Source organism: Ranitomeya imitator, chromosome 5, assembly GCF_032444005.1.
Source record: "Ranitomeya imitator isolate aRanImi1 chromosome 5, aRanImi1.pri, whole genome shotgun sequence".
Taxonomy (NCBI): Eukaryota; Metazoa; Chordata; class Amphibia; order Anura; family Dendrobatidae; genus Ranitomeya; species Ranitomeya imitator.
The window spans coordinates 379,251,865-379,265,167 of NC_091286.1; the positions used below are offsets into that span (position 1 = coordinate 379,251,865).

General features: G+C 48.4%; 2 protein-coding genes across 2 annotated transcripts in view; one reads left to right on the plus strand and one right to left on the minus strand.

The window, feature by feature from the left end:
- Positions 1–665: 665 nt before the first annotated feature.
- Positions 666–1,972, minus strand: CEP43 (centrosomal protein 43). Its single transcript, XM_069726722.1, has one exon. The coding sequence runs from the start codon at positions 1,907–1,909 to the stop codon at positions 881–883; it is 1,029 nt and encodes a 342-aa protein (XP_069582823.1). The 5' UTR covers positions 1,910–1,972; the 3' UTR covers positions 666–880.
- A 243-nt stretch (positions 1,973–2,215) lies between these two features.
- RAB23 (RAB23, member RAS oncogene family) overlaps positions 2,216–13,303 on the plus strand; it is a 67,695-nt gene continuing 56,607 nt past the window's right edge. Inside the window, exon 1 of the mRNA XM_069726723.1 lies at positions 2,216–2,301. The gene's annotated coding sequence lies outside the window, so the exon portion shown is untranslated. The remainder of the gene's footprint in view (positions 2,302–13,303) is intronic.

Sequence of the window (13,303 nt, forward strand, 5' to 3'; positions counted from 1 at the left end):
TTAGTTACCCCTTAATAAAATTATTCTACATCAGTGTTCCCCAATTCCAGTCCACAAGAACCACCAACAGGTCAGGATTTCCTTAGCATTGTCCTCCAGGCGATAATTGCATCCCTGAAAACGACTGGTTGGTGGCTGTTGGGACCTGGAGATGGGGGAACCCTGCTCCACATTATCAAGTACAGAAGGATAAGTTTATATTTTATATCTTTACCAAGATAACATGTTATCAGGCTGCTGTAATGAAGCAGCCACGTGGAACCTGATATCGTGTCTGGTCACCTATCCTGGATGAGAACATCCCCAGCCATGAGGCGGCAGCTGATATCCTCAGAGGCACCTTGATTTTTACTTTCTTTTGCACCCTAAAGGGTTTCCCCGATGGTCTTGTGCGATTTTGTTTTCCTATAGTTTTTGCTACCTTTATTTTATATATCTTGTCGTCTAGGTTACCAGCCACCTCTGCGGGCACAAGGTCAGAGCAGCGGTGCAATCAATCCACTGATCTGAACTGACAACTTTCAGGAGACCAGAAAGCGTTGCATGCCTGAAACTACACCTCGAGAACGCACCATCATATAGAAGTGTTCCTTCCCAGTGCCAGGGAGGCAGAACCCTCCTATCATGGCACTAATGCTTTATGCAACTGACAACCAATGCCGCCAGAAACTTGTAAAATATTTTATTTTTACCCCCAAGTCTCTATAGCAAAAATATTTTGTGTGCCGGTGCTGCACACGGATATTGATGGGCAGTAATCCTGCATTAGAAGTCTAGTTCTGTAACATCTGGCCACTACTCCCACCCAGAGCCGGCAGCTTCTCTCCTCTGACCGGTGATGCCCACTGTGCGGTCTGTGACGATGCCCCACAAGGCGGCATCAAGAGATGTCCTCCAGGTAGTCGGCCACATCGCTGAGGTGAGAGACGGAGTTGTCCAGCGTGAGCTCGTCCAGCTTGTGGTCACTAGCCGTCAGCTCGTCCACTGACAGCTCTTCCTCCAGGTCCTCTCCGATACTCGCCTCGCTCCTCTGGCTGCTGCTGTGGAAGTCATCCATGTAGTCGTCCTCCTGAGCAGCCCCGATCTCCAGAGAGGCCATCTTCTCGGAGGCGGACCTCAGCGAGCGGTCTCTGTCCTGGTCCCGGCCCTTAGGTGACCCGGAGGGGGAGTGTGAGGCTCCGGGGTGGACCTCCTCCTTCCAGCCATAGCTCCTCTCAGGCTTGGGGACGGGGTCATCGAAGAACGAGTCTCCTTCTGCGTCGTCCTCCTCCTGCTCCGGGCTGCTGCTCTTGTAGTCGCCGACTACCACACTCCTGCACTGCAGGAAGAGCCCCCGGTACACGGCCAGGAAGCGCTGCTCGTCTATGGCGCCCCCCGCCGGCAGCTGCTCGGAGATGTAGGCGTCCAGCATGCCCCGGTGGAAGTGTGGACACAGCTCCAGCAGCAGCGCCCGCAGCTCCGCCTCCCCGGTGCCCGCCCGCTGCCGGTACGTGGCCCGGGCCTGCTCGGTGCGCCCCGGGGGCAGCTCCCGCGGTGCCTCTCTCTGACGGAGCAGCTCCAGCAGCAGCGGCGCCTCGGACACAGCCAGCCCCAGCTCCCGGGCGGCGGACGCGCGCTGGTCGGGGGGCGCGCAGGGCAGGCAGGCCTCCGGCTGCAGCACGGCCAGGGTGAAGTCCAGGTGGAAGTGCTGCAGGAAGTCGGTGAGCAGGCAGGCGAGCAGGCGGCCATCGCTGGTGGCCAGGAGCTGCCGCAGCCTCTCGTTGATGAGCGCCGGCTTACTCTCCTGCTCCTCCAGCGCCAGGAACACGGACGCTCGCAGCTCGGCCTTGATCCGGTTCAGGACGCCGTTATTCTCCAGCGTGTGGATCAGCAGATCCCGGAGCTCCGTGTCCTCCTCCGCCGCAGACATCTCAGAGCGGCTCCGGTCAGGGCTGTGCGGACTGCCGAGCTCATCGAGCGCAGATGTCACTACGTGCCGGCAGCCAGCCAATCACAGTGCAGGACGCTACTAGGGGGCGCTAGTGACGTCAGGAAAGCGCCAGGTTTGAGCGCCAAGTAATCCACGGCCTCGTTGCAACTGTTTCTGTCCACTGGTAACCAAGCAACGTTTAGCCCCGCCCTTCCAGGCATTAGTGCAGCTGTCAGATGCAGAGGAAAAGTCGATTAGCTCGTCGGCTCAGCTGCTCTGGCCTTATGGTCTGTGTCTCCAAGCTCAGCCCTCCCCGCGTTCCCCGGGCGCTTGGCAACCGAGCGGCGCAGAGCGTGGCAGGAAGACCCCGGGACTGGGCGGCCAGGAGCTGGGTAGGAGCCGGGGATGGGCGCGGTTCTCTGGTCCGGTGTGGTATCCGGTTATGTGGGGTGGCCGCATCACTTAGTGTCCTAACCCTGTGTGATGGCAGGAGCTGTACGCGCCGCCGGCCTGTGCTCTGCTGGGGGTCCCTGCCCTGCGTGCTGCCGGTAGGCTTACACGGGGCACAGTGCAGCGGCTGGGGGAGACCACCATGCCTCAGTCTGGGGACCACTGATCGTGGGGTCTGTCATAGCACACAGGGCAGGGACCCCCGGAGATGTCAGATAGGGTTATACGGGGCACAGTGCATCATCCAGGGTGCAGACCACCTACATACCTGTCTGGAGACCACTGATCGTGGGGTCTGTCATATCTAGGGGCCACAGTGCAGCACCCGGGGGGGGGGGTCCAGCTACATGCCTCATTCTGGGGACCGCTGATCGCGGGGTCTGTCATAGCTAAGGGGGGTGGGGGTCCCTGCCCTGTGTGCTGCCAGGTAGGGTTACACAGGGCACAGCGCAGCAGCAGGGGGAGACCACCTACATGCCTCGTTCTGGGGACCACTGATCATGGGGCCTGTCATATCTAAGGGGGGTCCCTGCCCTGTGTGCTGCCAGGTAGGGTTACACGGGGCACAGTGCATCATCCAGGGTGCAGACCACCTACATACCTGTCTGGAGACCACTGATCGTGGGGTCTGTCATTTCTTGGGGCACAGTGCAGCACTCGGGGGGGGGGGGGGGGGGGGGGTGGAGACCAGCTACATGCCTCTTTCTGGGGGTCGGTGATCGTGGGGTCTGTCATCACATCTAAGGGGGGTGGGGGTCCCTGCCCTGTGTGCTGCCAGGTAGGGTTACACGGGGCACAGTGCAGTACCCGGGGGGGGCAGACCAGCTACATGGCTGATCCATCACTGCTGCCTCACTCCGGAGACCGCTGTTCATGGGGTCTGTCATATCTCGGGAGTCGTGAGTGCTGAATCCGCCCCTTGTGCCTGCGGTAGGGATCTGGTACCTTATATATGTAGGGATGATTGGGGACATAAATGAGGAAATATCAGGCCCCCATAGCACAAGCCCTAATTGTGCCCCTCCCCAAAAAAATTTTTTGTTGGGGTCAGCGAATAAGCAGTCACACAAGTGCATACATCCCAGCATTTACAGATAAGGAGGGGGAAATGTCCACAGTAATTGTGCCTCTATTGCAGCCCCTTAGTATTGCCACCCACCACAATGTCCCTTTCATGACCCCCCATGAGTATAATACCCCATAAATGATATACACTATGTATCCCCCCTCCCCACACAGTATGGCCCCTCCACAGAGAATCCACCCACATACATTGTATTGTGCCAACCAACCCAATATGCTGTCCCCACACAGTGTGCTGCCCCTAGTTACTTCTCTCCCCCTATGATGCCCCCTCCACACTGCCTCACACACAGTGCGGCGGCCCCATTGCACTCTCTGTATAATGGCAGACTTAGAAGTAACCCCCGGCCTTATTTCCCTATGCACTGCTCCGGTGTGTGTTCCGAGACCCCACGCAGCGCGCGGAAGCGGATGGCTCCACTATTATATACGGCTAGGAAGGCAGATACTGTTGCAGTCCTGACGCCGTTCGTCTTCACCACTCCATAACTTCGAGGCCGTGTGATCTGCCACCATTAGTGGTGTGAAGTGTAGTTTTATTTCATCTTTTGGCCTTGTGGGTTGAAGGGCCCGGGTCCTGAGGCCGGTTTATTTTCACATACGTATTTATTCACCTTTGGTGGCTTTTGAGGTCATGACAGGAGACCCGCGACCACTGTACATCAACCATGAAACTCTGACATGGGAAACCAGCCTTACTTTGCATAGTGTATTAAGGCTATTATTATTAACACTAGATGGTGGCCCGATTCTAACGTATTGGGTATTCTAGAATATGTAGGTAGTATACAGCACAGGCTACGTACTATATTGCACAGTGACGTAGTATATAACACAACCAACGTAGTATATAACAGAGCTACGTAGTATGTGACACAGCCACAGAGCTACGTAGTGTATTGCACAGCTACGTAGTGTATTGGTCAGCCACGTAGTATATAGCAGAGCCACGTAGTATATTGGACAGTCACATTGTATATTGCACAGTCACGTTGTATATTGCCCAGCTACATAGTCTATAGCACAGAGATGTAGTATATAACAGAGCCAACGCAGTATGTAACAGAGCCCACTTAGTATATAGCAATGTGGGCACTATATGCGTGGTTAATAAAGACTTAAAATAAAAAATAAACATATACTCACCTTCTGAAGGCCCCTTGAAGTGCTGGCGCCCGCTGGACTGTGCCCGTCACTGATTGGTCGTGGCAATGGTCGTGGGCGTTTTGCCATGACCACTCAGCAACTTGGATTTCCATGACAGACAGAGGCTGCGATCAATGAATATCCATGACAGAAAGACAGACAGACGGAAGTGACCCTTAGACAATTCTATAGTAAATATGTGTGTGTGTGTATATATATATATATATATATATATATATATATATATATATATATATATATATATATATATATATATATATATATATATATATATATATATAATTAGATTGTGGCACGCATCGGGTATTCTAGAATATGCATGTCCCAGTAGTATATGGACAATGATGATTCCAGAATTCGCGGCAGACTGTGCCCGTCGCTGATTGGTCGAGGCAACCTTTATGACATCATCGTCGCCATGGCAACCATTATGACATCTACGTCGATACTGTGCCCGTCGCTGAATCAGAGACGCGGGATGTCTACGTCCTTTATGACATCATCGTTGCTGTGCCCGTCGCTGATTGGTCGAAGCCTGGCGGCCTTGACCAATCAGAGACGCGGGATTTCCAGGACAGACAGACAGACGGAAAAACCCTTAGACAATTATATATACTAGATTGTGGCCCGATTCTAACGCATCGGGTATTCTAGAATATGCATGTCCCCGTAGTATATGGACAATGAAGATTCCAGAATTCGCGGCCGACTGTGCCCGTCGCTGATTGGTCGAGGCAACCTTTATGACATCGTCGCCATGGCAACCATTATGACATCTACGTCGATACTGTGCCCGTTGCTGATTGGTTGAGGCCTGGCGGCCTCGACCAATCAGAGAGGCGGGATTTCCAAGACAGACAGACGGAAAAACCCTTAGGCAATTATATATATAGACTAGATTGTGGCAACCGTTATGACATCATCGTCGCTGTGCCCGTTGCTGATTGGTCGAGGCAACCTTTATGACATTATCGTCGCCATGGCAACCATTATGACATCATTGTCGCTGTGCCCGTTGCTGATTGGTCGAGGCCTGGCGGCCTCGACCAATCAGAGACGCGGGATGTCTACGTCCTTTATGACATCATCGTTGCTGTGCCCGTCGCTGATTGGTCGAGGCCTGGCGGAGTCGACCAATCAGACGTGGGATTTCTACGTCGATACTGTGCCCGTCGCTGATTGGTCGAGGCCTGGCGGCCTCGACCAATCAGAGACGGGCACAGTATCGACGCAGAAATCCTGCGTCTCTGATTGGTCGAGGCCGCCAGGCCTCGACCAATCAGCGACGAGCACAGCGACGATGATGTCATAAAGGATGTAGACATCCCGCGTCTGATTGGTCGAGGCCGCCAGGCCTCGACCAATCAGCAACGGGCACAGTATCGACATAGATGTCATAATGGTTGCCATGGCGACGATGATGTCATAAAGGTTGCCTCGACCAATCAGCGACGGGCACAGTCTGCCGCAAATTCTGAAATCATCATTGTCCATATACTACGGGGACATGCATATTCTAGAATACCCGATGCGTTAGAAGCCGCACGCGGTGGCCCGCGTCGCTGCCTTGTACGGGGATATCCCTCCCGGTGCCTGCACGTTTATGACATCATCGTCGCCATGGCAACCATTATGACATCACTGTCGCTGTGCCCGTTGCTGATTGGTCGAGGCAACCTTTATGACATCATCGTCGCCATGTCAACCATTATGACATCATCGTCGCTGATTGGTTGAGTCAACCTTTATGACATCATTGCCTCGACCAATCAGAGACGCGGGATGTCTACGTCCTTTATGACATCGTCGCTGTGCCCGTCGCTGATTGGTCGAGGCCTGGCGGCCTCAACCAATCAGAGACGCGGGATTTCTACGTCGATACTGTGCCCGTCGCTGATTGGTCGAGGCCGCCAGGCCTCGACCAATCAGAGACGTGGGATACGTCATCATCTTGCGAGACCGCAATGCACTCTTCAGACCGGAGTGCGCGAGGACTCAGCGTCGGCAACTGCTTTGCTTGGATCCGGGGCTCCGGAAGGTGAATATATAACTATTTTTTATTTTAATTCTTTTTTTTAACATGGATATGATGCCCACATTGCTATATACTACGTGGGCTGTGCAATATACTACGCGGGCTGGGCAATATACTACGCGTGCTGGGCAATATACTACATGTGCTGTGCAATATACTACATGGGCTGTGCTTTATACTACGTGGGCTGTGCAATATACTACGTGACTGGGCAATATACTACGTGACTGGGCAATATACTACGTGGCTGGGCAATATACTACGTGGCTGGGCAATATACTACGTGGCTGGGCAATATACTACGTGGCTGGGCTATATACTACGTGGCTGGGCAATATACTACGTGGCTGGGCAATATACTACGTTGCTGGGCAATATACTACGTGGCTGGGAAATATACTACGTGGCTGGGCAATATCCCACCAGGGGCTCCCGGGTGCCCGGTATCCTGTGCATTGGGTATTCTAGAATATGCATGTCCCCATAGTACGCCAATAAAATCACAGTCAAATTTCAGTACCCCTTGCCGGTCTGACGCGGGTGCCCGGGGGCTCCCGGGTGGCCGTACAGAGATGCAGTATATAACGCAGCTCACACAGTGTATAACACAGCCCATGTATTATATAGCCCAGCCCACATAGTATATAGCACAGAGACGTAGTATATAACAGCCCACGCAGTATAAAACACAGCCCACATAGTATATAGCAATGTGGGCACCGTATCCCTGTTAAAAAAAAGAATTAAAATAAAAAATAGTTATATACTCACCTTCCAGCAGCCCCCGAATCCAGGCGAGGCGTTTAGCAATGCTCCTCGCGATGCTCCGGTCCCAAGAATCCATAGAGGTCTCGCGAGATAATGACGTAGCGGTCGCCCTTTCCTCCAGCTGAGACCTAGAGAGCATTGATCTGCCCCCTAGAGAGCATTGATCTGCCCGGGACTCTGTCTTATCTGTAGACACGTATCTATGGCAGCAGATTCCTGTGTTGCAGAATTCTGCATTTCCTCCCAGGCACCGCTTCAGATTCCTGTTACTCGGAGCAGATTGGAAATAGTGAATTCTTATGTGTTAACGCCCTGAACATATGTTTCCAACCAAAATATTTTGCTCCTGAAAGTGAAACATCCCAAGAGTCATCCAGGACTGAGCCGTTCAGAAACATCGCTGTGAGCCGTGTACATGGAGGCAGCGCTTGTAATCCGGAGGTTATAGCACTGGAAAGAAAGCCTAAAATAATAGCCACAACGCTGACACTAGGGCTCGGCTACGTAGCCAGAGGTCCCGCTGTTCAGTCTGTCGCTCATTATCAGTCTTTCTTTTTGTGCTAGAAAGAAGTGTCAGACTTATTTGATTGCACACTGGAGAAGATATATATATATATATATATATATATATATATATATATATATATATATATATATATATATATTCAAGTGTTTAATTGTTTAGATTTTTTTTAATCCGCTCACAAAATGTAAAGTTCATGAATAAAAGAGAACTCAAATCCATATTTAGTGTAACTGTCGCTTTCCTTCAAAGCAGCATCAATTCTTCTAGGTAGACTTGCACACAGTTTTTGAAGGAACTTGGCAGGGTGGTTGTTCCAAACATCTTGGAGAGCTAGCCGCAGATCTGTAGATATAGGCTTACACAAATCCTTTTGTGTTTTTAAGGTAATCTCCGAAAGACTCGCTGATGTTGATATCAGGGCTGTGGGGGCCATGTCATCACTTCTAGGAATCCTAGTTTTTTAGAATAGTTCCTTAGGCCTCTTTCACACTTCCGTCTTTCAGCTCCCGTCACAATCCGCCGTTTTTTTGAGAATGCAGGATCCTGCATTTTCTCATAGACTTGTATTAGCGACGGATTGTGATAGATGGCCATCCGTTTCATCCGTCATGCACTGGATCCTGCATAATAAAAACAGTCCGTCGGGCAGAGAAAACGTTCAGAGGAACGTTTTTTCTGCACATCGGAAAATCAGTTAGCGACGCATCCTGCGCTGCCCGTCACTGGCTACAATGGAAGCCTATGGGCGCAGGATGCGTCGCTGCCTGTGAAAAGCAGGAATCCAGCAACGGGTCCCGTCTTTTCAAAGAGAGCATGCGTGGAAGAATTTCCCGTTAGGGAAATTCTCTCTCGCTCGCTCTCTTTCTCTTTTTACTATTGATGCTGCCTATGCAACATCAATAGTAACAAGATAGAATGTTAAAAAAATAAAAAAATTGCAGTATTCTCACCTACCGGCATTCCTGCGCAGCGTCACCGATGCAGCTAGCGTTACTTCCTAGTAATACAATGCGAAATCTCGCAAGAAGTCGCGGTCTTGCAATGTATTACTAGGAACGCTAGCTGCTGGGAGCATCGCTGCGCGGGAATGCCGGTAGGTGAGAATACTGCAATTTTTTATTTATTTTATTTTTTTTAATTTTTAACCTAGTTTGTGTTGTGTATGCGTTTTTGCAACGGAAAACCACTGCGAAGACGCATACACAACAGGTGCACATAGGCTCGACGGTCCGTCAGAAAGACCGGCCCAGTGCACCCGTTTTCCACAATCTGCACAGGATCCGTCATTTCAACGTCTTGACGGATCCTGTGCAGATTTGGAAGACGGAAGTGTGAAAGACGCCTCAGAGACACAGCCGCATGTTTTGGTCAGTTGTCTGCTGCAGAATAAATTTGGAGCCAATCAGACGCCTCCCTGAGGATATTGTATAGTGGATAATATTTGCCTGGATTTCTCCCATTAATCCTACCCACCTCAATCTGCTGGACTGCATGATTGCATCCTATGTTGTTCCTATGATTTTGTGCTTAGTTGAGACCCTGCCAGGTCTCCATGTTGAAGGTATGGCTTTTTGTTCACAATTCTTCCATGAACACCACTTCTGACCAGAACAGTGGATTGGTGTACCTGGTCCTGCCGGCCGTTCTGAGCTGGTGACACTGCTGGACAGCTTTCGAAGGGAAGTAAGCATGGTGTGTCTTCCATCCGATGCACACGTTGCCTTGTGTCACCTCTAAGTCTACAGTCCTCACCGTTGTCCATTTCTTGTTACCACTTCAAAAGAGCTTTAGCAGCAGATCCTGAAACCCCAGTCTGCAGAGACCCTCCAAATGCAGATCTTCTACCTTGTGTCTAGTTGCTGTGATCAGTCTTGCCAGTGTGTGACCTGTGACCTGAAACTGTTTTCGGGCCTCATGAGATGTCCGGGTGGCACATACGCTTTCCTTTTTTTCTTGGCGAGTTGACCAAGAAAAAAATGCAAATCTGGCAGTTTGATGTTTTTTCTTTACAGTTGTTACCATAGAGGTGATTAATTCTATATTTTGATAGATCACACTATTACATACTCAGTGGTACCAAGTATATCTTTATGTTTTTCCTCTGTTTTTTTTTAACAGGGTTTGTGAAGTTTTGAGACCTGTAACTTTTTTTTGTATTTTTCCATTAACTGAGCTGTGTGAGGACTGTCAGATTCATGCAATGTTTTGATCAGTTTTATTGCATTTTTTTGTGAGAAGTGCAGAACCAAAAAAATGGATATTTTGGTGTTTCTTTAACCCCCTTTCATGACCGACCTTTTTTCAGTTTTACATTTTCGTTTTTCACTCCCCTCCTTCCCAGAGCCATAACTTTTTGAATTTTCCGTCATTATGGCCATGTGAGGACTTATTTTTTGCATGACAAGTTGTACTTTGAACCACATCATTGGTTTTAGCATGTCGTGTACTAGAAAATGGGGAAAAAAATTCCAAGTGCGGTGAAATTGCAAAATAAAAAAGTGCAATCCCATGCGTGTTTTTTGTTTGGCTTTTTTTGCTAGGTTCACTAAATGCTAAATCTGACCTGCCATTAAGATTCTCCAGGTCATTACGAGTTCATAGACACCAAACATGTCTAGGTTATTTTTTATCTAAGTGGTGAAAAAAAATTACAAACTTTGCACAAAAAAAAAAAAATTGCGCCATTTTCCGATACCCGTGGTAGTGTCTCCATTTTTTGTGATCTGGGGTCGGGAGAGGGCTTATTTTTTTTCCTTCCGAGCTGACGTTTTTAGTGATGCCATTTTGGTGCAGATACGTTCTTTTGATTGCCCGTTATTGCATTTTAATGCAATGTCGCGGCGACCAAAAAAACATAATTTTGGCGTTTCTAATTTTTTTTTCTCGCTACGCTGTTTAGCGATCAGGTTAATCCTTTTTTTTTATTGATAGATCGGGCGATTCTGAACGTGGTGATACCAAATATGTGTATGTTTGATTTTATTTTTGTTTTATTTTGAATGGGGCGAAAGGGGATTTAAAAGGGTGTGTAAAAGACCTTTGGGTGACATTTTAACATATTAATGCATTTTTTTTATTTGTTTTTTTTTTATTCCTGATTTTTCGTCCTCTACTTGCATACCAGAGCTATCTGAGCTGTTGATGACGATCATCTGAGGGCTGGGTCCAGAGGAGGAAGCACTTGTTCAGTTTTGTATATACAGATATTGTGAAGGCAGACATGGTAATAAACCCTCTCTGCCTTCTCCGTGAGGAGTCTTTCTGTGTCTGACTGCCATCCCCACCGCATGCGTTGACATTTTAGAACGACGGCCTTTAAAGTCTATGGATGGTCAAGAAGTAGTTAAGTCCTGTTCCAGTTTAATTTCGCCTTTCCACCTGCTTGTTTTTGCTCTATCTCAGCCCCTGCCTTTTCTTGGATTGCCGGTTCCGGCTTTACATAGTCGGAGTATACCAGAGATAGATGGAAGGTAAGCAGGTGGGAAGGTGAATATATATAGCCCCGCCATGATACACAGTGCGCCTGCACTTGGTTTGAACAGTCATTCTGTGCTCACAGTCCCTTTAATAATATATATGATTGGCCCCGCCATGATGCACCGAGCGCCTGCACTTGGTTTGAACAGTCATTCTGTGCTGACAGTCCCTTTAATAATATATATGATTGGCCCCGCCATGATGCACCGAGCGCCTGCACTTGGTTTGAACAGTCATTCTGTGCTCACAGTCCCTTTAATAATATATATGATTGGCCCCGCCATGATGCACCGAGCGCCTGCACTTGGTTGGAACAGTCATTCTGTGCTCACAGTCCCTTTAATAATATATATGAGTGTGAGTGACTTTCCTCAGAGAAGGCTCTCGGATGGTTTTGTGTTGTCTCTGGAGGTTGGATAGGTTCCAGATTCCTACTTGGTCAGTTTGTGTCTATCTGATAAAACCACTGTACCATTGTATCAGTAGATGTTGCTCTTTTATTAGAAAGTTTACTCGTGTTTTCTATGAAATCTCTTGCTTTTTAGTATTCTGTTTTTCGGGTGTTTTTTTTTTTCTCTCCACTCCTCACAGTACCTTTGTTAACATAACAGGAATGTACAGGGCAGGAGCCAGACTTTTTTCCATTGCCATGTTTAGTCTAAGCTGTGTGATACTTGTGCTCCATTAGGATGACAGCACAATAATACATGGGCCAGATGCGTCTTTCTGCAGAACAGTATTGTCTAAATACTGAACAGTGGGGAACCTTCTCAGGTCCTCGGGCTGATTTCTGGGGACCACAGTTCCAGGGCCGGCAGCTGTGTTTTCACACGCAGTGTTCACTACTGAGCTCTGAGTCGCGTGCACTGAAGGATCCCATCCAGACACCAGCGCCATCGTCAGGACGTACTTTGTTGATGGAGTCAGCGCGCAATTTGTACGGCCCCAAAGTGTGGTAAATGGCCATTAGAAGAAAATGGTTCCCCACTGTTGGCTAAAAGTAACATTTCACTTCAGCCGAGCTCATTTTCTTCCAGATCTTTTCTTTACTCCCCTATGCGCATATAACGCAAGGTCTATTATGTCTTTTTGTATCATACTAGTGTACTAGTTTAGATTGTATTTTAAAGTTATCACAAAACTTGTCTCCAAACTAGGGCGAAGTGACAGTGGAGTAATTGTCTATAGCAATTGATCATGTTCTAAGCACTCTTATTAATCATAATGATAATAATATTCAGAATTAAAACATCAGCCTGACTAGTTGTGTTGGACAAATTTTACATAGGGCCTTATACAGTGCCATGTCAAGATTACTGTTATTGTGAATAGTTAAGCAAGCTGAATATTTTCATCTTTTACATTTTAAAAATTATAAAAAGGAAAATGGGCAGATGCAAAAAGTTTGAGCACCCTTGGAGATTTGTGTCCACACATGCCTTTGACCAAGGCTTCAGATCTTAATTAGCCTGTTAGGGTTATGGCTTGTTCACTATCATTATTAGGAAAGGTGAAGGGATGCAAATTTTTGTAATAACCCAGCTTCCTCTAACCTTGTGCCAAAAAAAAAGCAGCCATGGATTCTTCTAAGCATCTGCCTAGCAATCTGTAAATGAAAACTGTGGAGGCCCAAAAAGCAGAATGCTATAAGAAGATAGCAAAGCGTTTTCAAGTTGCCCGTTCCTCCATTCGAAATGTAATTAAGAAATGGCAGTTAACAGAAACAGTGGAGGTCAAGATAAGGACTGGAAGACCAAGCAAAATTTCAGTGAGAGCTGCTCGTAGGATTGCTAGAGAGGCAAATCAGAACTCCCTGCTTGACTGCAAAAGATCTTCAGAAAGATTTAGCAGACTCTAGAGTTGTGGTATATTGTTTTTCTGTTCAGAG